A 27596-nucleotide genomic window follows, 5' to 3' on the forward strand; every position below is an offset into this window, starting at 1 on the left:
CATTGTTAATAAGAGTCTACTATCTGATGCTCCGCTAGTAAAATGGTCAGATCAGATGTTCACTTCTCCTGTGTTTTGTTTGTCTTCACTCCCAGGAAGGGAAGACGATGTCACCTATGCTACAGTGAAGTTTGCAGAAGCTCCAAGCTCCCAGCAGCAGCAGCAGACAGACCCCAGCCGCAGAGCGGGTGAGCCCATGGATAGCACTGCTGTCAGTGTCATCATGTTACATTACATTCTCCCTTACCTTTTCATGATGTCTGGAATCATTCAGAGTGCTTCTTATTGTCAATACTCAGCCATGGTTTATTCCCTTTAGTCTGGGTGTTAAGGTGCTTTGACCTGAATTCAGGGCCAGCTCTTCAGTTCTAGCTGCCAGGTTCCCTTTACCCACACAGACTGGATCAGCAGAGTGTCTGTATTGTAGATAGTGTAATCTAGTGAACGCATACTGTGAATCAAGTTTCCTTTTAAGCCAACAGCAGAACAGCCTTGCTGTATTTATCCACAAACCCTGTTGAAACACCTGTTAACTAGCTCCTGAGCTGCAGCTTTGTGAACAGGGCTCGCAGTGCTGGACTGTTTTAAAGAGCTCCTCAAGTTTGACATCGAGCTTGACATTGACAGCAGCTCCTAGCCTCTAATTATTATTATTATAATTATTATTTATTTCTTAGCAGACGCTGTTATCCAGGACGACTTACAATTGTTACAAGATATCACATTATTTTTTACATACAATTACCCATTTATACAGTTGGGTTTTTACTGGAGCAATCTAGGTAAAGTACCTTGCTTAAGGATGCAGCAGCAGTATCCCCCACCTGGGATTGAACCAACAACCCTCCGGTCAAGAGTCCAGAGCCCTAACCGCTACTCCACACTGCTGCCCTATTATACTGAAGTGTATCTTTGACTGAGTGTTTGAAGTTATAACTCCAGAAAGTTTCTTTAGTATACTGTGTACTGTATCCTGAGCTGTGTTCTCTCTCCTCAGACCCCACCCCGCCTGTGAGTGCTGCTGGCAAAGCCTCTTCATACAGACAGCCTGCACTGGTCCTCCTCATCCTGTGCTGTCTCTTACTGGCTGCCATCATCGCCCTCGCTGTCTATCGTGAGTATTCACACACTGCTGTTTGTTAGCAGGGTTTCAAATCGCTTGTGTGGTATTCTCTAACGTAATCATCACCTCACAATGGGACCATTTCACAAACAACTGATTAAAAGTTTTGCTTTTTAAAAGTCCAAGTTGATTAATTCAATAAAGTTTGACATTCAGTTTTATTCTTCTTTGGTTGATTCAATACATTTTAAAGTCCATGAAACTGTTCTAAACTGATGTTGGCTTCTTCAATGAAACTCAAGGAAAGTGTCATGAATATCAAACTTGTATTCACATAAATGGGCTTGTGAAAAGAGCATTCAGATACCAGTTTCCCATGACCAGTATGTGAAGCATGGACAGTGAATATCACTGCATTTCAGAGTCAGATTTACTGAACTGATTAATCAGCTTTAAACATGTACAGAACAAGCTGGTTGAGTGCATTCGACTGGACAAAACTGTAATTCACGCTTATCTGTTTGCGTGTTTGTTTTTCTTAGATTTAAGAACTAAAGAAGACCCTGAGAAATACACCAGCCTGTCCACAAATTATTCATCATTACTGAATCAGCTCCAGGACTTGAGCAGTGACTACAGCAACCTCAACAAGAATCATTCTGAGCTGCAGAGTAACTATAGCAAGTTCTCTGGATCTCACATTAATCTGCAGAGTAATTATAGCAGGCTCAATGAAACTCATTCTGAGCTGCAGAGTAACTATAGCAAGCTCTTACAAAATCAGAGCCAGCTAGTAGATGAGAAAAACACACTCCAAAAAGAAAATTCAGAATTGAAAAAGAACAATACTGAGCTTTCTGTCAAATCATCAATCTTGGATAAATACTGTCCTCTCAAAGAAGGCTCTTCAAAGGGTGAGTTGTGAATTCTATACAATCCCATCATCAGAGAGAGAGAGAGAGAGAGAGAGAGAGAGAGAGAGAGAGAGCTTTGCAGGAAGTGCATTGGACTGTGTAGAGTTGTCATACACAGCATACAAATCACACAACACAGAGATTGAATTTTGAAAATCAACACATTCTACACCATAAAACAGCAGCAGCAATGATAAAACACAGACGGCAGCAGCAGTGATAGAATTACATGATCTTTTTAAAAATTTAAAATTAAATTGCCATCTTCACCCACCCCACACACTCCCTCCTCAATGCACCCACATCTTGAACCATACTGTAATAAAATAAATCAGCTTTTATTCTGGTTGCAACCAGGACTCTAAAAACACACAAAGCATCATCTATACCAGTGCAGGACATTCTGTTCTTGTGGGATTTCAAAATGGTTAGCTTCGCTTGACCTTGAAGAAAGTTGACCAGGGCACACCGATGGCGGCATATGTAAGAATACTTAATACTAAAAATGAACAGCGCTTTAGTAAAAAGCACCCCGAGGTTCGTCAGCAGGCCGGAGTCGTGGGCAGTCTGTGAAACACTGTTTCACGGCGGGGCAGAAGGTGCACCGCTCCCTCAACCCGGCTCAGCTAGCGGTTCGTGGCCATGATGCCATGCAGGATGTGCCACTGCAGGTCCCCAAAGTGCTTAGGCAAGGGCAGCGTGTACAGCACCCTCCAGGACAGCAGCGGCAAAGAAAGATGAGAAAGATGCAAAGGCTGCCCTTCGAATCGGTGATATCATGGGGCAAGTTTAGCATGGAAGAGTGGGCCTTGGTCTCAGTTCAGCTCCTCCTACATGGCACAAGGCAGCCCCAGCTCAACGGAGGAATCTGGTAGTCAACAAGGTGCAAAAGCAGGAGGAGAGGATGAGGTGCGTAAAGGCCATTTCCCAGGCCAAGCAGGAAGAATGGATGAGATGGGAGAGTGTGGAACAACGCAAGATCGGCTGGCAAGACTTATGGACAATGGAACAGAGCAGGATCAGTTTCCTCATCAGATCAACATATAATGTTCTCCCATCACCACAGAACCTAAACCTCTGCGTGGGTGAGGATCCCTCATGTCCTTTGTGTTCATCACCTGCAACATTAAGGCACATTTTGACAGGATGTAAGGTGGGTCTTAGCCAAGGACGGTTTACTTGGCGCCATGACCAGGTGCTGCGATGTTTGTCCTTACAATTGGAAGACAAGCGTAACATGACCAATAAGTTGCAACCAGTTCCATCAAAGCATTACACAATATTGTGACAATATTCCTCCTTCCAGGAGAGCAACAGCCAAGAAAAGGTGTAAAAGCCAAGCCTCGCCCAGGACAACTGGAAGCTGCTAAATGCTGGCAGATGTTGGTAAACGGCTTATTTTTCCACCCGAGATTACCACCACTAACCTTCAACCAGACATTGTCTTGTGGTCTGGATCAGCACGCCTTGTTCACCTGGTAGAGTTAACAGTGCCATGGGAGGATGCTGTGGATGAGGCGTATGAGAGGAAGAAACTGCGGTATGCTCAACTAGCCACTGAAGCGGAACAGTGAGGATGGAGAGTTTGGGTTTACCCAGCGGAGGTGGGTTGTCGAGGATTTGTGGCACACTATACAACCTAATTTCTCAGAGATGTCAGGTTCAGTGGCCAAGAGTTGTGTCGCACAGTGAAGAACTTATTTGAAGCAGCAGAAAAGAGCAGCAACTGGCTCTGGTTGTGACGGAAAGATTCTAGCTGGGGATCTCAAGCGCAATAGAAAGAAAGCAACACTGATGTACGGCTAAGTAAGCTGGGCTGAGTTGAGTGGGGGACAGAGGGTGGTGATGCTGGGATGCCAGAATCACTGTTAAGCCCCTCTTGAGGTGTCGTGGGCTGGTCGACGAAACACCGAGGACGGAAGGTGCCCACTTAAAGATCCCAGAGATGTACCCTACTTAGCTCAATCCAGACGGTTGTCATGCTGATGTGCTGGGGAGGCCGCACTGTGGTTGCTGGGGAGGCAAAATAAGCTGATCCCTGGAGCCAGCATTACACATAAGCCATCAACACCAGGCAGAAAGATATCTGTATCATCATATGGAAAGAAACACAAATGGATGGAGATGCAGATGGATCACATTAGTTTACTGTAAAGCTACATCTTAGTTGGCGCTTATCTTGGTGAGAGTCGAGTTCAAATCAGCATGAAGTTTTAACATCTACTCTCATGTAATGTTAATCAGACAGGGGCAGCTTGTACAGCACCTTCCAGGACGTCAACGCAGACTCACCCCACCGGTAGGTGTCAGTCAGGTCTCTTAACTTGGTGTAATGGCATGCTTTGACAACTGTGCTGTACAGCTGCCTCTTCAATGCAGAGTGGAATTGCAGGTCTGACTCTCTGTCCAGTGATAACAGCATCCCGGACTGCTCACCCCCCTCCTCCTCCTCCTCCAGCATCGCGGGGGAGAGCAGCACCGAGGGTGAAACTGACTCATGCTCCAGGGCCTGTCTCTCCGAGTGGCACTGTGCCACGAACTCCGACACAGCAGGGCTCAAGGGAGGCTTTGCTCTCTCCCAGAACCCTCTCCATGAATCGTACTGAGAGCAGGCCCAGTGCTGCAGTCAGCTCAGCCCCGCTCTTCCATCGCCACTCAGTCCAGTCTATTAGGTGACGCAGGGTGGTGACTCTGGCCTCTAAAAACACTGAAAAAAGCTGTTTGGAATTAAAAACACCACATTTAAAAATGTCATTAAAAAATAGAGGCTTTTTGAAAACACAATTAGTGCATTCTGTCCTTAAAACCTTTACTAACCTCCAGGCATTTCTTATAAAAACTTTCCAACCCTGTGTTATTTACTTTGCTGGGGGTCATCAAAAACAGCTCCCTGTCTAAGATGAGCTCTCCAGCCCACCTCAGGAGAGACAGAGCTAGGCCTTTCCAGCTCAGTTTGGGAGAGTACAGCAGACTCTGGGCTGCCTGCAGTCTGAAAGCAGCTACCTGGGAGGAGATGTCAATCAGCCCCTGCCCCCATTCATCTCGGGGCAGGTACAGCACTGCTGGCCTCAACCAATGGTTCCATTCTAAAAGATATTGAATAGAGCATCCCCGACAGAGAGCAGCCCTGTCTGTTCCCTCTCTCCACTGGGAAATCTGGCTTAGACTGCTATTAATCTTAAAGCTAAAAATATCAGAGTATACAATTTTGATGTAAGACATAAAAACAGGACCGAAACCAAACACCATGGTCCACCCTGTCGAAAGCCTTCTCCTGGTCAAGTGACATCAGCCCAAAATCTAGATAAAAAAAATTAGAAACGGTCTCCGATTTAAAACAAATTATCAAATATAGAGCGCCCCGGCACACAGTACGTCTGGTCTCTGTGCACCATGGGGCTCAAGCATTCTCTAAGACTACTGGCCAGAGTTTTGGAGAGGATTTTGGAATCACAGCACAACAGCGACATAGTTCTTCAGCTCACAGAGGCCTCCTTTTTTGGATAACAAAGTCAGTACTGTCCTGCGGCAGCTCAGGGGTAGCTCTCCCTCCACCACACACTCCTTCAGCACCTGTGCAGATCACTACCCAGACATTTCCAAAAATGCTTATTAAACTCAACCGGAAGCCCGTCCAGCCCAGGTGCTGTGCTGTTGGAGAACTGTGTGACGGAGGTCGTGAGCTCCCCAAATGAGACAGGCATGTCCAGGCCGCAGCGCTCCCCCTCACTCAGGCTAGGGAGACCCTTCAATAGCCACTCCGTCTACTCCTGGTCGCAGTTCTCAGCCTGATACAGCTCGGAGTAAAAGTCCACCGCGGCCCTACGAAGCTCCGCAGGGCTGGAGACCTCTCTCCCCCGGGCAGCCTCAGTAACAGCATCTGCTTGTGTTCAGATACCTTCTTCTCCCAGCAGAAGAAGGCTGTGGGGCGTCCATGTCTCTTAGTTCAATGAATCTTGCTCTCACCAGCGACCCCTTGACCAGGCGCTGTTTCCTCTCTTTCAGGCTGCGATATGTCCCCTCCATGCTCTGGCCACCCAGCGCTCTCTCAATCTCTAAAATCTCAATCGCCAAATGGCTGACCTCTGCATTCATTTCTCCAGTGACGTTCTGGTATATTACTGGCAGAAAATCTTAATTTGGGTTTTCCCCACATCCCACCACTGCCTCAAACTGGAGAATCGCCTCTTTCTCTCTTCTCCAGTTGTCCCAGAACATTGTAAAAAAAAATCTGTGAACTGAGTGTCTTGTAATAGTTTCATATTAAAGTGCCAGTAAGATTTAGTGTGCTGTGCAGTGGGTAAGCAGAAAACTGGTGATGAAGTGATGATCAGACAGGGACGTGGGGTGAATACTGCTGTTAATGATTCTATTGAGGCGGTGCTTTTGAGTGTATACACGGTCCAGCCGTGCTCCAGATATTTCACCATTACTTATTTTAATCCAAGCGTACTGTTTAGAGGTGTTGTGCAAGTTCCTCCAGATGTCAGCTAGATTGAATATTGTCAGCACGCCAGCCAGCTCTCTGACAGATTGGGGATTGGGTTCATCATGATTTCTGTCTAAATTAAAATCTAAAGTACAATTCAAATCCCCACCCACCAGTATAAAATGTTCTGGGTCACACTTTCCTAAAATCTGATTAAGACTTAAAAAATACAATCTGTTCTCTGCCCAAATTAGGATCATAAATACTACAAAGATCAATGAAACCCTCATTTAATTTCATTTCAACTTTTAAAGCCTCCCTTGCACGACCTACTCCGCAGACACAATCTCTGCTCCCAGCCCCGGTGAAAATAAAACTACCACCCCAGCAGTGACTTAAAATCACCTTTCCCTTCCACTCTGACAGCCAGTGTGCTTCATTACTGCTGTCAGAGTGAGTCTCTTGCAGTAAAATACAATTCACCTTTTTTGACTCAATAAAATCAAACAACTGGGCTCTGTTATTAACATCATGGCAGCCACTTCTCCATGGAGGATGAATAATAAAAACACGACAATAAATAACAGAAAACAAGGCTAAAAGCTATACACGTGACTTGATCAATTTAAAAGCTTTTTGATTCACCCACCATTTTTCTAGCAGTGCTCACAAACTTTTTCAAACAATCTCTTTTCTCTATCAAACTCAACTACTGTTGCTTTTCTTAAAACTACATTAGCCAAAATTAAAAACAGTTTCAAATCTGGGAAGAAAGTTGAAAGCTCAACTCCCCTTTTACCTTCAGTTTCATCCATATATCTGCTGAACATCTATAGCGGGTACAACTTTTTATTTCTGGGCTGGCTGGCCGGGATGTCGTAAGGCAGCGAGATGTCAGAGAGCTTTCCTTCCTCCTCCTCGTCTTCTCCCACAGACAAGGCTTGGCTCAGTCTCTGTGGGCGGCTGCACTGCGGCAAGACTCCTCTTAGCTCTGGATGCAGGCACAGGTCTCTTCACCGACTCCTCCACCTGCGCTCCCCAAACACCCTCAGCCTGACCAGCCCCCTGTCCTTCATCGGCGCTGCCCTCCACAGCAGCCTCCCTCTTGAGTTTAGGGCTGGTGTGTTTCATGTGACCCTCTTCACCGCAGTGAAAACATTTCATTGTGTCTGAAGTTGCAAAAATAATTCACTCCTTGCCCATCACCACAAATCTCCAGGCTACACTTAAATCCTGCCCTGGGTTGTGCAGAATCACAAACACCTGTCTTTGAATGGACAGGACATGTTTCATTTCTGGGTTTTTGCAGCCTAGCGGAATCATTCTGAGGGGGGGGCATTATTTTGCCGTATCTCGCTAGCTCACGTTCTATCATAGCATTGGGGATAAAAGGAGGAATATTTGAGAAGATAACCTTTTTTAGCGGGGTTGATAGGGGCATTGCAGTTACGAAAGCACCATTAATACTGAAACCTTCTTCAACAATTCTGTTTACTAGTTGTGACCGAGCACTGTTGAGTGGTGTGTGAGTGGTGACGTCACGGACCAAAAATAGGAACCAAAACAAGGAATGGCGGTGGGTGAAACTGAACGCTACGGCGTTCAGTGCTTTTATTTAATAATAAATAAATAAACAAAAGATTTAAACAAGCAAGACAGTACAAAACAAAACGGCGTGTTAGTCAAACAAATAAAGTTGAGCAGTTGTTTGGTTTTGGTTTTGTTTTCTCTCTCCTCGCTCTCTCCGCTCTCACGCCTAATACACTCTCCGCCGAGGGTAGAGAGCTGCAGGTTTATATACAGTGACCATCTCCCGATTAGCAACAATTAATCAATGAATTAACTGGGGAGATGGTCACCGTCTGCACGAGTTTAATAAGGATATGTGACTGTCAACTAGCTAAATAAATCACTAGCTGATCAGTCACGCATCCTCACGGGGTTTTTAAAATATAAAAACAATAACAAATACGCTGCGCTTTTATCTGCGCCGCAAACAAAAATACAAATAATAATAAATATATATATAGGGGCGAGACACCGCGCCACACATGCCCCCCCCCCCTTGTGCGCAGCACACATGGCCTTTTCGGCCACCTCCCCCCTTAGTTCTCAAAGTCCCGGCTAGCAGTCCCGGCCCAGGAACAGGGGCAGCAACGGGCCAAAGGTGGGATGTCCTCCTCCCACCCAAACAGCCGTAGCGTCCTGGTGGACCGCGCACAGGCCGGCTCCTCCGGCCAAGGAAATTTTGGGGGTGGTCTCCAGACCTCCCCCCCTTCTTCATGGCCATCAACTCCCCTCCGTGGGGCTTCGGCCACCCGTTCTCCTGCAGCGAAATTGCTGCGGGGGGAACTGGTCTCCTGACCTCCCCCCCCTACTTCATGGCCGGCAGCTCCACTCCGAGGGACTCCGCCACACTAGTGCTTCTTGATTTAATAACACAATAATGGCCTTATTCATCCTAGAAGCGGACTTGATGTTATTAAAACCAGTAATCCTACCCACAGATAGCAGCACGTCCTGAAGCGCGACCCCGCTGTCAGAAATGCCTGAATCCGTGTCTCTGTGTTAGTGCTTCCATCCCGCCGGAGTGAGAACCCATCCCGGGGCGACACAAACTAAACCTCCAACCGGCCAAACCAATAAATTAATAAATAAGTAATACAAATAATGATAATTAAAAAAGCAACAAAGAAATAAAAAAAAAGTTTAAATAAAAGGATGTCAAATCTCTTTAAACTAGAAAGCATGTAAAATAGTAATAAAAGGCTGTAAAACAGACCTACACTATTCAAACACCACGCTCTCAGCTCGCAAGCCCCTCCCACAATCCCACAATCCTGAGAGAGAGAGATTATATTCACCTATCTACTGTATCTGTGTCTCTCTCCATGGATCCAGATGGGTCAGGTTTGACTGGTTTGAAGAGCACAGCATCGACTGGGGGTGGGGTACTCAATGGGGTATCAGTCTTGGCTGTCAGTGCAGTCACCTCTGCCCCATCCCTAGTTCTGCATTCATGGAACATGGGGAACATGTAAGGAAGCAAGCAAGGGCTCTGAGTAATGAAGTTAAACAGGGGGACTGTAACAGGGCCAGATCTGTGCTGGCTGTCTGACGCATACATGATCCTGCAGGAGGAGCTTGGGAGCCCCGTGGGACCTGCCTGCCAATCATGGCAGTGACACAGAGAAGTTGGGTGAGGGTGTGTTGTCTTTCCCTCTCTCTGAGTGGTTGAGAGGCGGGCCTTGGGGGCTCGCTCCACCTATAAGAACTACGCTCTGTTATTCATGCGGGCTGGCGATTGCAGGGTAAACCCAGTGACGCTGGGTTCGGAAGCGAGGTAAATAAACCAAGGCAAGAACGCCAGCAGCTGCAGCAAGATAACTGGACGCCAGCATGGCTGAGGAAGACAGAGCGTAGGTTGGAGACCCGAGCTGACCGGTTTAGCGGTGGTGGGGGACGCTGCATAAGCAGCACCTTTTGTTTGTAGTTTTTATTACTGTGTTTTATTTTCCCTTTTTCTTTCACCTTTTGTTTTCATTTTTATTTCTCAGCACCTGCGCGTGCTGCCTGATACAAGTGCAACGCCTTTACCATCGTTGGTATTGGGGATAGAAGAACCAGTGCCACCTGGTGGTTAATAAAGGAAAGAAAAGAATAATAAAACTGGGCACCAGAGAGGTGTTTCAATTAAAACCTTCTGTCTCCCATGTCAGTGAATTCCCACACCCTCCCACAGGGACAAATAATGCACCCCCCCTCATTTACTCATATGTCCCAATACTAGTTGGAGTGGAGATGTAGTATCCTTGTGATAAAATCATGCTAATGCTAATGATGAGAATCTAGCCCTGTGTTGTAGGTGCAGCCCCCTTCTTCAGATCTCCAGGTGTTTCTGTTTAACATGTACTGCTTCTTTCTCTCATTGAGAGGGGTTGTAAACCCTGTCCAGAGAAGTGGATGCAGTTCAATGGAAAGTGCTACTACTTCTCAACTGATACAATGGACTGGAACTCCAGCCGGGCTAGCTGTGTGTCAATGGGAGCAGACCTGGTGATTATAGAGAGCGAGGCAGAGCAGGTACAGTATTGCAAATATTCAAGTTTAAAAATAATTTTGCAGAAAACAAACTGTCAGGAAAAATTGCTTTTCATGTATTTCTTAATTTCTTTCTTTTAAGTACAGTAAGGGTCTCTCTTTCTTTAAAAAGACACCCCTCTTTGCCTCATGATGTTACAGCTCCATTGTAACTAATAGTAAACTGTTGCTAAAGGGAGTTTGTTTTCTGTGTAGAGATTCTTATTGGATAAAGCTAAAGCCTAGACTGGATGGAATTCCCACTGGATCGGCCTGACTGATGCTGTTACTGAAGGAGTTTGGCTCTGGGTGGACGGCACTCCTCTCAATGACAAGGCAAAGTAAGAGCTTCAATCTCATTCTGAAATCACTGCTGAGGATTAAAAAGATACAGCAGCAAACAACCTAGTCGTTTTCTGCTGACGTGTGATACTGACTGGCATTGCTCCTCATCTCTTTCAGATATTGGCACGGTAATGAGCCTGATGACTGGAAGAGAGGTGGGGACTCGTCCGGAGAGGATTGTGCACGTCTTGCATACTCGACACCCTTGGCAGATTCTCTCTATACCTGGTTTGATGCACCGTGCACACAACAGTCAAATAGAAGGATCTGTGAAACCACAGCATTGATAATTAATATATAAAACCAGTGTGGCTCTGTTTCACTTTTTCTCTCTATTTAGATAGCAAACAAGCTACAAAATGAATCCCACAAGTTACTTACATTTCACTTTATTAAACTGTGGTATCTTAAGTGTTTTTATGAAATATATAAAAAATACACATTAAATCAAACCAGATCTTTTATAAAGAGTTTGTGTTTCAAATGCCATCGTGATTATTGTTTTTATATTCCCCCTGACGTTTGCAATCATTTATAAAAACAGATCTAGAGAACAATGATAATAACTCAGTATTGGAGGAACAGAACAATTACAAACATCCATTAGAAACGCTTCCCATAGTAAAAGCACAGCAAAGTGTAATGAAGCACAGTGAAAGCATGGGAAAGCATAGGCAAGCATTGTAAAGCACAGAGAGTATGCTAAAGCATATTAAACATGGCAAGCCAGGGCAAGCTCTGGTAAATGCATAATATAACCATGGGAAAAGTGCAATAATACCATATAATAGTAAGGAAAGTGAAAAACACAGTGTATGACTCACCCTGCACAGCATGCGGTCCAGCCTTTATTATTATTTTATTATTATTTATTTCTTAGCAGACACCCTTATCCAGGGCAACTTACAATTGTTACAAGATATCACATTATGCATTATACAGATATTAATTGTATGTAAAAAAACAAACAAACAAAAAAAAATATCCACTTATACAGTTTGTTTTTTTTACTGAAGTAATCTAGGTAAAGTACCTTGCTCAAGCGTACAGCAGCAGTGTCCCCCACCTGGGATTAAACCCACAACCCTCCAGTCAAGAGTCCAGAGCTCAGAGCCCTCACCACTACTCCACACTGCTACCCTTTACCAGGCGCGCCACTCAGGAACCCTTAAAGTGAATATTGATAGGTATGAAAGTTTACTAATGCTTTGCTTGCCACTGTGTTGAACACGTTTCAACTCTTTTTTTGGATGTATTGTTAAGTTTATTTTTGTATGTTTGATTATTAAAATAATCATATCTCTCCCGAGCATTCAACCATACCAGTATTCTTACTGCAGGCTTTAATTATCTTTAAAAAAAACTGTTGCCTTTTTCTCTGACGTAATTTCCTGCTGTACCAAAAAATTGTCCCCTGACGAAACTGCGTTTATGTAGAAATCATTCAAAATATAATAAATGCCATGACTCGAAGGCGATTCACACCCTCTGACTCGGTGGCAGTAGCACATGGAGTGAGGATTGTATCTGCTTGCCTACACACTTCTTTGTCAGCCAGCGCTCGTCTATTGTTTTGAGCCGCGGCTGCTCCAGCACAGGACCTCTCGAGAAGCTGCGCGGCTGTGCAGACTTTTAAACCCGTGGATGCGTGACCTGAGGACGTCTTTTCCGGCTGAGTTCACGCAGACGATGAATTTGGACAGGTTTTCCGCAGACTTAGCAAAGTGTGCGTATCGTGAACGCAGCCTGTGTTTTTCTCAGAGAAGAGCGCGTTCTGTGCAGAGTAGAGTCATGTGACCAGCCCTGCAAGAACACAACCAGTTTGACAAGAAATACAAGCACTGATAAATCACAATGAAGAATATATATATATATTTTTGGAGAGTATTAGCCCTGATTAATTAATTGCTACAGCATGTTTAATCTGAATCTGATATTCAAGAGGGACTGCACACTGACTGGACTGGGAATGATCTAGTGGTGACTGGCTCCCTCTTGTGGCTGGTAGTGGCACGGCTGTAGTAACTGAGGCACCAGTTCCTGCTGTAGAGTTCATCATCTCTAACCTGTGTTTCAGGGGGTCTGTGCTACAATGGAGCAATTTGACTGAAGGTGATTGAAGTTGTATATTGTTTATTAATCATGGTGGATTTTATTTATTTTTTTTAATTCTAAGATATTTTTAAGGTTTATTATTTTCCAATGCTTGTTTATTATTTATTCCTTGATAATTTGCTATTTCCTGTATTAAAGTAGATTCTGTGATTCCTGTGTGTGTATATCATGTAGTTTAAGGATATTCAGATATGGGACTCCCCATATAAATGCATTTTATATTTGTATTGATATAAAAATAAATAACTGAATTCCTGTTGAACATTCTCATAGTTTTGAAAACTTTCATTTTATCAACTTATAAGCAAAAAAGGCAGTTAAGAATTGAAAATCAGAAAATGAATTCTACCCAGCATGATGTCAAATGAACTAACTAGTGACTGATAAAGCAATTGATTTGACACAGTATTCATAAGGGCTCACCAGTAAGTGTCAGGGTGCAGCTGTTAAAAAGGGTCTCCTTCTCTTCACTTGTAATCTCTTGCATGAGGGAGCTGGATAGGGAACAACAAATGAGAAATTTAAAGAGGTGTCCTTTTTACATGAAACAAACACAGTAACTGTACATCAAGGGATTCATTTTATTTGATTTGTGCTTTAACGGCTCTGCAAACGTGCAGCAATAACTTTAATTAATGTAACCTGGAAATATTACAAATCTAGCAGTATATAGTTGTGATTTGTATTATTATTATACACAGCGATTGCACAATGTGGTCCATTTCAATTGCTTTTCCAATACACTGAACACGATGCAACACAGACTTAATGTTCAAGAATGGAGGAGAGGCCGCTGTCAGTCAAGATATCGTGAGTAGTAATAGTACTATAGCTTATGTCAAAAGGCTAATTTATGACCCTTTTGACCTTTTTTTGACCTTATAGGTATGAATTTATGAATATATAATGAGGGGGCGTGGATTTATGAATTTATGAATATATAATGAGGGGCCTGGATTTATGAATTTATGAATATATAATGAGGGGGTGGGGATTTTATGGTTGTTACAAGACATATATGCTTATTGAATATAGGCTTATATTTGCCTATAAACTTATTGCACGTCTTTTATAAGATATGTACAAAAATCAGTGTTTAATATGTTATTCATGTAATAAGGGGATAGGGGGAACCCAAGTTTTATATAAATGCTTATGTTAACTTATGCTTGGTGCAGACAACATTGAAGTCTTAGTATTTTTTACATTAGACACTAAAAATGAAAAGAGAAAGTCTAAAAGAGGGTATTAAAAGCATAAAGAAAAAACAATTTATATTTTAAAAGCATTTAAACTTTACACACACACACACACAGAAATCTGAGTACGAGGTGCTGTGATTTTACATTTTGATATGTTTGGCGTATACATATTTTTTACTAGGCACAGTTAAAAGCAAAAGATATTTACACATACAGAATCCAATAGATGAAACAGGAGAAAGTTTAAAACAGCGTATCACAAAAGCAATAGAAAAATGCAGAAAACAATTTATTACATACATAAATAACTACACAACTTGAGCGTTAGTCGTTTTAAAAGTGTATCGTTAAACAAAATAAAACGGATATTAAATTAAATATTTATAAAAGAACAAAAACAAAACAAAATCTACCAGAGTACATAGTGGGTTACCCCAAGTTTGATATAAATGCATATGTTAACTTATGCTTGGTGCAGACAACATTAGTCTTAGTATTTTTTACATAAGACACTTAATGAAAAGAGAACGTTTAAAAAGAAGGTATTAAAAGCATAAAGAAAAACAATTTATATTTAAAATGCGTTTAAACATTACACACATAAATCACAGAACAACTGAGCATTAGTCGTTTTGAAAGTGTATCGCTAAAACAAAATAAATTAGATATTAAATTAAATATTTATAAAAGAACAAAAAACAAAACAAAATCTACCCGAGGACAAGTTCTGAAAAAAAGCTCTTTCTCTCTCTCTCTCTCTGTCTCTTACCGTTTTCAATAAAAACTCCCCAGGACAAACGCTTAAGTACAGTGTGAATTCTCTCCCTCGCAGACAACAGCAACCAACCGCACTCATCAAACTTTAGCAGAAGAATGACTGCAAACTCGCTCTGTGACTTAAATAGGGGGCGGATCCTTTGGCTTAGAACATGCGCACACCGTCCTATAGGTACACTTACATGCACGCGCACATGAGCACAGGCACGGGGGCCTCCCCCAACCCCCGCAGACACAGACACTCACAGACACATAACCACCCGCTATGAACAGACAGGTGTCTCGATGTATTAAAAAGCACCGATACCTATTTGTTAGAGGAAGGTCCCCTGCAGAGAAGGCTTTTGAAATGTGTGATTTGTAATGCCTTAAGGTTTGGTCTCAGCATAGTAGACACTGCGATGACTATTTCAAATGAATATACAGACTTTATACTTCTGTTAAGATTAAAAGTGCATATTTCTGTTAAGATTAAAACCGGGAATCAATTCTATAAATAAAAACTGTTTATGCGTGTTTGTTTGTTTGTTTGCTTGTTTTTTAAAAAGATAAAATGAGAGCATTTTTATCCTGACGCTAGTAAAATTAAAAATGCTCAAATGAAAGACGTATTTAAAATATATTGCATGAACATTTTACGCATGTATTACCACGTAAAGAAAGTAGATTTAACTAAGCCTACGTTCAACTATAAACAAACAACCATGTATAATATATGCTATTGCAAAGCTTGGTTATTCGCGCCGGACCCGTAAAACTTATGGAATTCAATATAACTGAATAAAAACAAAATGTAATGATACTGCAGGAAACAAATGAAGGAAAATTAAACACATATGTAAATGAATAAATCAGAGTTTAACATGTCTTAAGGAATATGTGCTATGGTTTTTGTAGGGTATTTTGCGTGGCTGAAAAACCGAAATTCATTTGTGAGGTGAGAATCGTGGCACCCCTGAGTCTAGTTCTTTAACATATCAGACTTAGGATGGCGGAATGTTTGCTGATGTTGGAAAGCACGATGTTATCTCAATGTGAATATATCTATATCTATATATATATATATATATATATATATATATATATATATATATATATATATATATATATATAGATACATATATATATAGATACATATAGGGGATAAATATTTTTTATTCAATTTTACACGTTAGGAACAGATTGGCGCCGCTGTGTATTAAAAGTACAGATAGCGTATGTTAGAGGATGACACCCCGCTGAGAAACATGGATCGGTGATCACCGCGGCGTCGGTTAGTCTGCTAGGGGCAAAAAGCCTCATGGTATTTCAAACTGGATATAGTTTGGGGCATAACGATTACAAAATAAAATAAGAGAAAAATCGGTGTTATATTGCAAAATAAAATAAGAGAACCTATTTAAGTGTTTTATCAATGCCCGTTTTTGAATAGCCTCCCATCAAGATAATCTCCAGTAGCTTTTCATACACGGTCAAACTAATCTGACGATGGTGCAAGTCATTAACATGCTTTTACGGTTTTAGATTTAAAACTATGTGTGAGCATAGTACAACGTTATGTTTTAAAAAAAAAAATAAAAAAAACTGCGAATATAGACCCTAACCTGTTGTAATGCTCCTTTAAGTGTATCTAAAATGATTCGTGTTATAAAACAGATTGTATAAAATCATTTACAAAACGAATGAGAATATTTTTTGCATGTAATACTGAGTATAGAAAAAACTAAGCCCGCGTTTAACTATAAAGCATACAAGTATATGTATATGCTTCACCAATTCTTGTTTATTAACGGCATACCCATAAAAACGTGATTTAAGCATAATAAAACATAATTTCAGCATAATATCGAGAATATGACGTGTGTTTTTGGAATAACTGCTTTAGAGAGGTGGGGTGGGTAGATTTGAAGCGCCAGCTAGTCTAGGTTCTGTTCAGATGTCGTGTTTATCTCCCCTGATAGGTTTTCCTGATCCGGCCTGATCCGGCCCCATGTGGGTACAAAGGCATTTGCCGCTGATCTTGAGAGTATAAATCGTCCACGTACAGAGCTAAGATTTACACTTCTGGAAAGGACGATTCCTCTCAAGAAACCTTATCCCGTAAAGACCCACTTCATAAATGGACGGAGATTCAACCCACAACAATGAAGTTCTAAATGGTATGTCCTATGTTTAATGTTTAAATGCTGTTTTAACTCTGTGTAAAAAATGTTTGATACGCGGTTTAATTTCTGTTTATGAACGAACAATATGTTGTGTGTCTGTGAGGCAACGTACCCTGTTGTTTGCTTGTTTTGATCTGTTTAATGGCGGTAAAAAGTTAGATGTATTGTAAAAAATGTTTGAGACACAGTTATTACGGCCTAAACACGGTGTTGTGTGTCTGTGATGCAAGGTATCCGGTATTTTTTAAGGGTGAGTGGTCTGTTTAATGGCTGTAAAATGTTTGAGACCCAGTTTATTTCTGCTTATGAACAAACAATATGTGGTATGTCTGTGATGCAACGTACCCTGTTGTTTGCTTGTTTGATCTGTTTAATGGCGGTAAAAAGTTAGATGTATTGTAAAAAATGTTTGAGACACAGTTATTACGGCCTAAACACGGTGTTGTGTGTCTGTGATGCAAGGTATCCGGTATTTTTTAAGGGTGAGTGGTCTGTTTAATGGCTGTAAAATGTTTGATACGCGTTTAATTTCTGTTTATGAACGAACAATATGTTGTGTGTCTGTGAGGCAACGTACCCTGTTGTTTGCTTGTTTTGATCTGTTTAATGGCGGTAAAAAGTTAGATGTATTGTAAAAAATGTTTGAGACACAGTTATTACGGCCTAAACACGGTGTTGTGTGTCTGTGATGCAAGGTATCCGGTATTTTTTAAGGGTGAGTGGTCTGTTTAATGGCTGTAAAATGTTTGAGACCCAGTTTATTTCTGCTTATGAACGAACAATATGTGGTATGTCTGTGATGCAATGTACCCTGTTGTTTGCTTGTTTGATCTGTTTAATGGCGGTAAAAAGTTAGATGTATTGTAAAAAATGTTTGAGACACAGTTATTACGGCCTAAACACGGTGTTGTGTGTCTGTGATGCAAGGTATCCGGTATTTTTTAAGGGTGAGTGGTCTGTTTAATGGCTGTAAAATGTTTGAGACCCAGTTTATTTCTGCTTATGATTGAACACGGTGCCGCGTGTCTGGGATGCTGGTTTTATTTTAAGAGTTAAGATGAGGCGTGTAACTGATATATGAACACTATAAATACACACTTTAACACGGTGAATTAAGGCATGTGTTTTATTTTATGTGGTCATGAATATTATTATTTATTTATTTATTTATTTAAAATTATATATTTTCATATTTAATAGATATCCAGGAACTTCCTGAAGAACATTTAATTTCACACCAGGAGGAAGTAATTGAACAGCCTCCTACGGTCGTTCCCCTCTCACCTACTTTCGTTCCATTGTCCCCAACTTGGTTTTTGGAGAATCAGAATGGTGAGTTTTTTCATCTGTTAAACCAAAATATCGCGAGGGTTTTTTTTTTGTTTTTTTTTTATGGTCTAACTAAATACCTCCTTTTAAATTGCAGATACGATCCCGGGCCATAGCATATCCCTTGAGATACCACGCGATTTAGTCGTGCCTGAGGACTTTTTAAATAATTTCTCAGTGATAGCAGAAACGCATAAAAGTGAGTAAAATAGTAGACATATTAGTCTGTTTATGTTTTATTAATAACAAATACATAAATGTATTTGATATATATATATATATATATATATATATATATATAGTGATTGAATGATATTACATGTTAGACATTGTTTATTTTATTATGATTTCCTTTTAAAACATATCTGATTCATTCTGTTTTTTAGAAGCAGAATATATTGAAGATTCTGAACATCTGGAACAGTACTTCATGACATCTTTCAGTGATCTAGCGTCAGACTCCGAATTGTCTAAAAGTATGAACCGTATTGTTTTTTTAGATTAATAAAATATGTTTGATCGTTTTTTCATAATATTAATTATTTTTAGGTTAAAACATTCATATTCAACCGTTTATATTATTTTAGAAGATCCTGAAAAAGCCGAAAGGAACGACGTGGCCTGTACTTCGGAGGAGGGCCAGGTTATACATGCGTATACCCCCTTGGAGCCTCCCAATAAACCTCAAAAATCTGCAAAAAGACCTCTCAAAAGTAAGTGTATTTAAAATGAAGTTTTTTTTTTTTTTTTAAAAGTATGTTAAATATTTTAAACATCTGTTAAGGTATTTTTGGTCTGATTGTATATTTTGGCATATTTTCATTTAGAACGGCCCACTAGACGTACACTTCTTGTGGAAAGCGAATCTTCCGAGGACGACACATCCTTCAGCAGAGACCCAAAGTCTAAAAGGCCGCGTAAAATTTCCGAAAGGTTTCATACTTCGCTACAATCAAGAGGCAGCCCCACAGTCTCCAAAGTATCACAAAGGCTAAAACCTACGCTCCCCTCAACTTCAACTACTGCTAGGTATCACAGCGTAGAGCTATTGAAACATGTACATCTGACTATAGAGCAGATCATTTACAGACATCCTGCTATAAGGGCCCTAGTTTCTGACCCAGAAGTGGCTCAGAATATACAAACATTAATTACCCTATTGAAAACGCTGGGTTTCTTAAAACAGTAGCAGTGTATTTGTAGAGTTACAATGGAACCCCATCGCAAAAAAACATGTAAAAGGAAACACATTGAAATTACTGTTGATGATTCTGACAATGATGATGCTGTGATTGGTGTTCACAAAAATAAAAAGGTTTCAATTGATCCGAGTCAAACTGTGTCAAATTCTGTGTTTAATTCTATAATCGTCCCCCGAAATACCTTAAATTCTGTTCCCTCAGTAGGTTCCCATACACATAGTATGTCTCCAGCCCCCGGTGGCATACCACACACTGTTCACCCCCAAAATTTAAATGGTTTTGAGAATTTTGACTATCTAGACAAACTACTAAATGATTTAAATTATAACGCAGATATTTTACCGTCAATCAGGGCTCTGATTGATGAAATTTCTACAGATACTCCCCCGATAAATGACAACTCCACTAATACAGACAATAATAATTCCCCGTGCCATGGGTTTGTTAATGATGCTAAATTGACTCAGATCAATTTTGACTCTTTGGATATGCTTTTGCATGAAATGTCTAGAGAGAATCATGGTACTATAGAGGGTGTAGGTGATATGGAAAAACAAATAGGGGGAGGCTTAAACGAAGGGGGTTGCCTTGATGATTCTTTTAGCATAAAAGTCCCGGGGGGTGGTGTAATACATGATGATCAAGTGGCTGGTCCTTCTGGTATACAGGTCCCCCATAGCAATAGCGGCGGTGATAGAATTGGGGGGGAAGGTGTACAGCATAGACAACGACCTATGTTTAACAATTTCGAATTGAAGCAATCTCTTAACTTTACACATATGTATGATCTGGATTCCTACGCTGAAGTTTTTACTGTGCTGCATGAAACGTTAGAGAATATGTTGAGTGAGGTTTCTAGAACGCTAAGACCTGCAGACGTTGTTCAGCTTGAATTACGAGCAGGATCCTTAGATATACCAGTGTATGTAAAAATGACTGGAGACAATTTAAGTCTAGACGATTTTCTCAGTCAGATTGAAGCTCTCCTTCAAAGTCATAGTGAAATTTTGGCTGATGACTCTTTGATGTTGATTGTCCAGGTTGTAAGGTGTCCAGAAGGAGGTGGTGTTAGGAGAGGTTTGCAGACCTTAATGAAAAGTGAGCTTATTAGAAAAAAAGCCAAGCATCTGATTATATGTTACAACAGAGACAATCAATTATGTTTTGCCTACAGCGTTCTGAGCTTGTTATTTCCTGAATTTAGGGAGGCCAATGATACGTGTATGGCTGAGGCTTTAAAACTTCAACAGAGTGTGGGATTAAGTGAACATCAAATGGTTTCGTTTGCAGACATAGATAAATTTGAACAGGCCCTAGATGTTAAAATTGTGGTGTGGTACAGATGTCCTCAAAAGGACGTGTTCCTGAAACACCAAACAGATACTCGAGCAAAAAACAAAACTGTATTTCTGTTTCTTCATGAGAATCATTTCTATGGTATTGTTAACTTGAAAGGTTTTCTGGGTGCAGCCTATCTGTGTAATTACTGTTACACAGCCTACAGTAATCGATCTGGACATCGCTGTGAAGGACACTGTAATGTGTGTTTTTCCCCAGCCTGTAACAGCGAGTCCTCTGTAAAGGTAAAATGTAACGACTGCAATCGTTATTGTCGATCCCAGCTCTGTTATGATGAGCATAAGATTCTCCGAGATAAAGCCAACAGTGAAAAACAGGTTTCTATGTGTGACATTTTAAAACTTTGTACAAGGTGCTATTCTCTCTATAAATGTGACCCTACAAAGCCCCTGACTCATAAATGTCTTACTCCATACTGTAAGCTATGTAAAGCCGTGTTGTTACCTCACAGTGATCATAAATGCTTCATTCAAACGCTTAAACCTAAGGAACCCACAGACAAATATGTGTTTTATGATTTTGAATGTCGGCAGGAAGCTGGTGTGCACATTCCTAATTATTTGTACTGCATGCATATGGGTGGTGAATCATGGTTTTGGGAGGGCGAGGAATGTGTGAAAAAGTTTTTTGAGCGGTATCGTAGACCTTGTTATGCAGGCTATACTTTCTTGGCACACAATGCAAAGTCTTATGACAGTTATTTACTGATGAATTATTTAGTAACCAATGGAATTAACCCAAATATCATAGCTCAGGGTAGCAAGTTGATGTGTTTTACAGACGAGGCTTTTAAGATGCGTTACATTGATTCCTTTAACTTTTTGCCTATGAAGTTAAGTGCCCTGCCTGCCGCTATGGGGTTTGAAGCCAGAAAAGGATATTTTCCTCATTTTTTCAATACTGCTGAAAACCAGAATTATATCGGCCCATATCCTGAACCACGCTACTATGGTGTTCAGCAAATGATGTCTAAAGATCGTGAGGACTTTTACAAATGGGATGATTCGAATAAGAATGGTGTTTTTAATTTCAGAGACGAAATGGCGTTCTACTGCAAAAATGATGTTGAAATTTTGAGAGAGGCATGTATCAAATTTCGTACCGAGGTTTATGCAATAGGTCAGATAGACCCCTTCCAATGTACAACTATTGCTTCACTGTGCATGGCTATGTATAGAAGTAAATTCCTGCCTAAAGACACAATAGCTATCATTCCTCCCGACAATTACAGTGCCCAGCAAAAAAGCTTTTCAAATGCCTCGATACAATGGTTAATGTATGTAGCAGAAACTGAAAATGTTTTCATTCAACATGCTTTAAACTACGGAGAGTTTAAAATAGGCCCCTTTTTCTTGGACGGTTATGCTGTGATTAATGGTAAGCGTACGGCTTTTGAATTTGCAGGGTGTTTTTTTCATGGCTGTCCCTTGTGCTATGATTCGACCGATGTAAACCCCTTAAGCAAAGTATCGTGTGGTACGATGCGTCATCACTTTGATGAAAAGATTGAAACATTGCAAAAGGTTTACGGGTTGGAAGTCAGAGTTATTTGGGAACATGAATGGAACACACTGAAAAAACAGCCTAAAGTGCACGATTTTCTGGTTAGTTCTGATTTTCCAGAACGCATCAGTCCTCGCGAGGCTCTGTTTGGGGGTCGTACAAATGCCATTACATTACATTATGTGGCCCAGGAAAATGAAAGGGTGGAATACTTTGATTTCACTAGCTTGTATCCTTTTGTTAACAAGACAAAATTGTACCCAGTAGACCATCCTACCATAATTTACCATAATTTTCAAGACTTGAGCCAATACTTTGGATTGTTCAAATTAACTGTTTTGCCTCCTAGGGGTCTTTATTTCCCTGTACTGCCTGCCCGCATAAGTGGTAAATTAATGTTTACCCTATGCCGTTCATGCGCGGAAACACTAAACCAGACTGGGGTATGTAATCATACCTCTGGAGAAAGAGCCTTGACAGGGACATGGTGCAGTGTAGAGGTAGTCAAAGCTCTTGAGAAAGGTTACAAAGTGTCTAAAATACACGAAGTTTGGCACTTTCCTCAGAAATCTGACACTCTCTTTACAGGTTACATTAACAGTCATCTCAAGGGGAAACAGGAAAGTTCAGGTTACCCGGCTCATTGTACCGATGAGGAGCGTAAAGAGCGTTATATTGCTGAATATTTTCAGAAAGAGGGGGTTCAATTAGATCCTCAAAACATCAATGTTAATCCTGCTAAAAGACAAATCTCCAAACTATCCCTCAATAGTTTGTGGGGGAAGTTTGCCCAGAGAACTAACCAACTCTCTACAAGTTTGGTTAAGGATCCTGACCAGTTTTTCCATTATCTCTTTTCAAAAAGATATCAGGTTTCGCATTTTTGTTTTGTAAGTGATACTGTGGCTCAGGTTCAATGGCGTTACGCTTCTGATACCTATACTCCCACAGGTAATGTAAACGTATTTATAGCGGCATTTACAACAGCGTACGCCAGGCTAGAGCTTTATAACCTCTTGGATCGGCTGCAGGATAGGTGTCTGTATCATGATACGGACTCTGTAATCTTTGTCAGCAGGCCCCAGGCTTGGCGTCCAGAACTACATTACAGAGTTTGTGTCAGGGGGCCCTAAAACATATGGATACGTTACAAACAGCGGAAAAACATGTCTCAAAGTAAAGGGGATTACCCTAAACTATGAGAATTCCAAATTAATTAACCTCGCTTCGTTAAAAGACCTTGTACAAAACTTTGTGAATCATGATAGAAACACCCCCGCTGAGCATATCATGATTCGCGGCTCCCAGATTCACCGTAATAAAAAAGAATTTCAATTGGAAAACAAACCACTCCAGAAAACCTTTCAAATAGTCTACAATAAGCGAGTCTTGCGTTCTGATTTCACATCGATTCCTTATGGATTCTGAAGAAGGTTTTGATATTAGACTATCCGTGCCTTTTGCAGCTATAATATCGGGACCCTCCAATTCAGGCAAAAGTTATTTTGTGAAGCAGCTTTTAGAAAACTCTCAACAGATCTTTTCCAAAACCCCTGAGAATATCATTTGGAGTTATAGCTGTTGGCAGGGATTATACAATGAATTGGCCCTTAAATTTAAAAATATCAAATTTATTGAAGGCATACCAGATTCATTAACCGATGATAATTTAATGCCTCCTAACAAAATCAATTTACTCATTATAGATGACTTGATGGAAGCAGCTAGCGAAAATGATGAAATACAGAAAGCTTTTACAAAATACGTTCATCATAGGAATTTATGCGTACTGTATTTGGTTCAAAATTTGTTTTTTCAAGGAAAAATGAGTCGCACCATAAACTTGAATGCCAATTACATTATTCTGTTTAAAAACCCTCGAGATAAATTTCAAATCAACACACTAGCCCGTCAGATGTACCCCGGGAACTCCAAGTTTTTCTTAGAAGCGTTTGAAGATGCGACAAAAAAACCCTATGGTTATCTTTTAATAGACTTAAAGGCCCAAACCCCCGAAGCATATCGTCTAAGAACTGGTTTATTTACTCCTGATTTGCCAGTTGCTTACATCATGAGAAATACCAAATCAAAACACCTATAAGCGGCCGGCTATCGCTCTAAAACTTTTATTTATCTAGACTCAGCAACCGCGCATCATGTCGGCTAGAATAAAACGTAACCTCCATCTCTTAAAGAGCATAGTTCGTAGCTCTGCTCATCAGAGAAGAGCAATTTTACGAAACGCTTCAGACAATTTTATCAAATCGATTGTGGAAATTGCCTTAAATGCCTTAAAGGGTCACATCCCCTTAACTTCGAGTCAGTTAAACACTCTCAAAAAGCAGCGGCGTGTTATAAAGAGCCTATGCAATAAGAAGCATTCAATTAAAAAGAAGAAAAAAACTGTGAATCAGAGTGGTGGTTTTATCGCTGCTTTAATAAGGATTGCATTGCCTTTTTTATCAGGACTCTTATCGCCTCAAAGTTAATTTGTAAAAATGACTCACTCCCAGAAAATGTTTCTGATACCCCAGCATCAACTCGACAGACTTCGGCAGCCTGAGCCCCAGCACCCCGAGCCTATTAAAAAAGCCGTTGAAAGCCGACTTGACTCTGAAATGAAAAGCATTCTACTTAGAAGCGACATCAGTGACCATGAGAAAGTTAAGCTATACACCAACTCCTTACAGAGATATCTAACCCTGCTTAAACAGAGTGAAAAAGAGTTTAATACCCTTACATTAATTACACCCCCCTCTGAGGAAACGACCCAACCGGCAGCAGAATCTGAATCTAAGATAGTGACTGCAGTTATGAGTAGTGTTCCCTCCAGATCTAAGAAAAATGCTAATTTTATTTTAAACGCTATGTCTCAGAATGCTTTGGTTACCTCATGGAATGATCAAGGGGAATTCATTCTTAGGGGCAAGAACATTAGAGGGTCGCATATGGTTGATTTAATCAGGGCTGCAACGGGGCATACCCATATCCCTGAACATAGGTTACCTGTAGGATGGGCCGAATTCATCAAAGGTTTGTCTGTAATAAATGTCCCCTATTCTACAGTACCTAATTCTCAAACACGACAACTCATAGAAGCTTATAAAAAACGACCCTTAGAGACCCCTATGCATAAGAAGCAGAAAAAAAGGCAGCAGTTATGGGAAAGTTATTAAGATGTTACTGATTTTATTGAGTTTACATATCTGTACATTTTGTTGTATGCATATGCTGTGTAAACATTGTCTGATACATTTTGTTGTATATTCATGCAAATGCTGTGTAAACATTGTCTGATACATTTTGTTGTATATTCATGCAAATGTTATATAAACAATGTCTGATATATATATATATAAATATATATATTACAGCAATAAAAATATTTATTCACCATTTACAATGTCATAAGTTTTTTGAAGATTAACATTCATAACATTTTTTAAAATCATGATGAGTCTTGACACACTGCACGCATGAAAATATATTTATACAATTCTGTTTTTTAGGGTTAGACATACAATGTATAAATTGGGACACCATCAGATCATTTTTGTTTAAATCAGAGCTGTAGAGAGCCATAACCTCAGGGTAAGTAAGTCCTTTGGATCGATGATGTACAAAGAAAACACAGTGGTGGCCGCATGTTGTGGTCATAAGCCCTTGTAGAGGCTGATTATTGTACACTGTTTGTTTGACGTTGTTGTCTAAAAAGTTTGAGATAGTCTTAGGAAAATAAATAAAATCTGGAGGGTTACCGTAAGAATAAAAAAACTCTCCCTGTCCCTCTTCTTTTAGATAAATCCCTAGCCAGTGTTCTCCCGGAGAATTCTGGGGGTCCGTGTTGACAATGAGTATCGCCGGCAGTTTTTTTATTTTTCCTTTAGGTAGTTGATCACTAGCTAGAACCCCATAAAAATACTTTGCAGTCAATGGGTTGTTGGATAGCAGCGCTGTAAGCTGAGTGGTATTCATTTTTAAAAGGATCAATGTTGTATCAAACTTTTCAGTAATCAAAGAGAACAGCTCTTTGGTGGGAAACCTCAATCACGTTCTCAAAAACAGCATATACAATCATATTCACCGTCTCTGGCAGAGCATTGGCAAAACGCATTTCAAGGCGCATATTACCATTTTTCACTAAGGAAAAATGATCTCCACATTCTTGATCAGGGGTCAAATCAAATGCATAGAGCGTATAGCCTCTAATAAAGTCTGACCTATCAATTATCAGCGGTTTGTCTTTGAGATGTCTACCCGTGGCTTGTATTAGACTGTAATATTCCCTGACTGGGTTGTGTCTTGCTGTATAGTAGGGTTGTAAAGGTTTTGAGGGGACTTGTTCACCATCGACGTACATAGCTATAAAGTTCCCAGCATAGTGTTTAAAGTTAAATGGGTTTTTAGCGTAGGAACCACTAAATGCGTCATTATCTGTTAAACCAATAACCACAAACTTTGGTAACTGCCCCAGAAACAAATTCTCCTGATTACATACCCTACTCCCTCTAGGAATACTAAAAACTTTCATAGACACTCTATCAATAGGATATCGGGCATTAGAGGTCATCAAGGCCTGAGCTTGGGCAATTCTGACCTCAGGGGACACTTTTACTTTTTTAATATAGAGAGAGGCTTCTAAAATTTTAAGTTTGAACTCTTCTGCAGCATCAGACATTAAACAAAAAGTGTCATTGGCCCTCACCATTTTAATTTTCAGGTCAATCCCATTCAGCATGAGTTTCTCTTGAAAAAATATATCCGCATGCAGAGGTCCTAAAAGTTCAACAGTATGACTCATTCTGGTAAACGCATGCCGTTTAACTAGACCTTCATTAGCCCCTGCAGGATCAGTCTCATCCATATGTCCTGGGGTATCTTTGTAAAACAAGCCGGCAGTGAACTGTGATTCTAGAGTGTCCTTACTAAAGTTTAGCATTGCTTCTATAATGCTCCTGTAAGGATAAGTATTACTGCTTTGACTGATTAAGCGATTTCCTAAAGTTACATCCACTTGTGAAAACATGGTAGCTACAGGGTAATTGATAATACCAACTATACTGCCTCCAACTAAATCGGAGCCATCAGCCCTAGTAATTTTGCATGAAAGTCT

The 27596-nt window shown here is 40.6% G+C and overlaps 1 protein-coding gene across 4 annotated transcripts; it reads left to right on the top strand.

Moving 5' to 3' along the window:
- Positions 1-1002: 1002 nt before the first annotated feature.
- On the top strand, positions 1003-25873 carry LOC117415449 (uncharacterized). 4 transcript variants are annotated; one of them, XM_058993981.1, is made up of 12 exons: positions 1003-1114; positions 1606-10489; positions 10703-10827; positions 10949-12018; positions 12909-12943; positions 13648-13756; positions 16887-17084; positions 18291-18422; positions 18517-18618; positions 18806-18895; positions 19007-19132; positions 19247-25873. In XM_058993981.1, the coding sequence occupies exon 12, from the start codon at positions 19630-19632 to the stop codon at positions 23614-23616; it is 3987 nt and encodes a 1328-aa protein (XP_058849964.1). In that variant the 5' UTR covers positions 1003-1114; positions 1606-10489; positions 10703-10827; positions 10949-12018; positions 12909-12943; positions 13648-13756; positions 16887-17084; positions 18291-18422; positions 18517-18618; positions 18806-18895; positions 19007-19132; positions 19247-19629; the 3' UTR covers positions 23617-25873. The 4 variants fall into 4 exon arrangements, with proteins under 4 accessions (XP_058849964.1, XP_058849965.1, XP_058849966.1 ...); XM_058993982.1 differs by lacking the exon at positions 12909-12943; XM_058993983.1 differs by lacking the exons at positions 12909-12943; positions 13648-13756.
- The last annotated feature ends 1723 nt before the right edge of the window (positions 25874-27596 follow it).

Source organism: Acipenser ruthenus, chromosome 20 (genome assembly GCF_902713425.1).
Source record: "Acipenser ruthenus chromosome 20, fAciRut3.2 maternal haplotype, whole genome shotgun sequence".
Lineage (NCBI taxonomy): Eukaryota > Metazoa > Chordata > Actinopteri > Acipenseriformes > Acipenseridae > Acipenser > Acipenser ruthenus.

Excerpts from the sequence above, each read along its gene's own strand:
- LOC117415449 (XM_058993981.1), top strand. The coding sequence starts at position 19,630 with ATGGAACCCCATCGCAAAAAAACATGTAAAAGGAAACACATTGAAATT.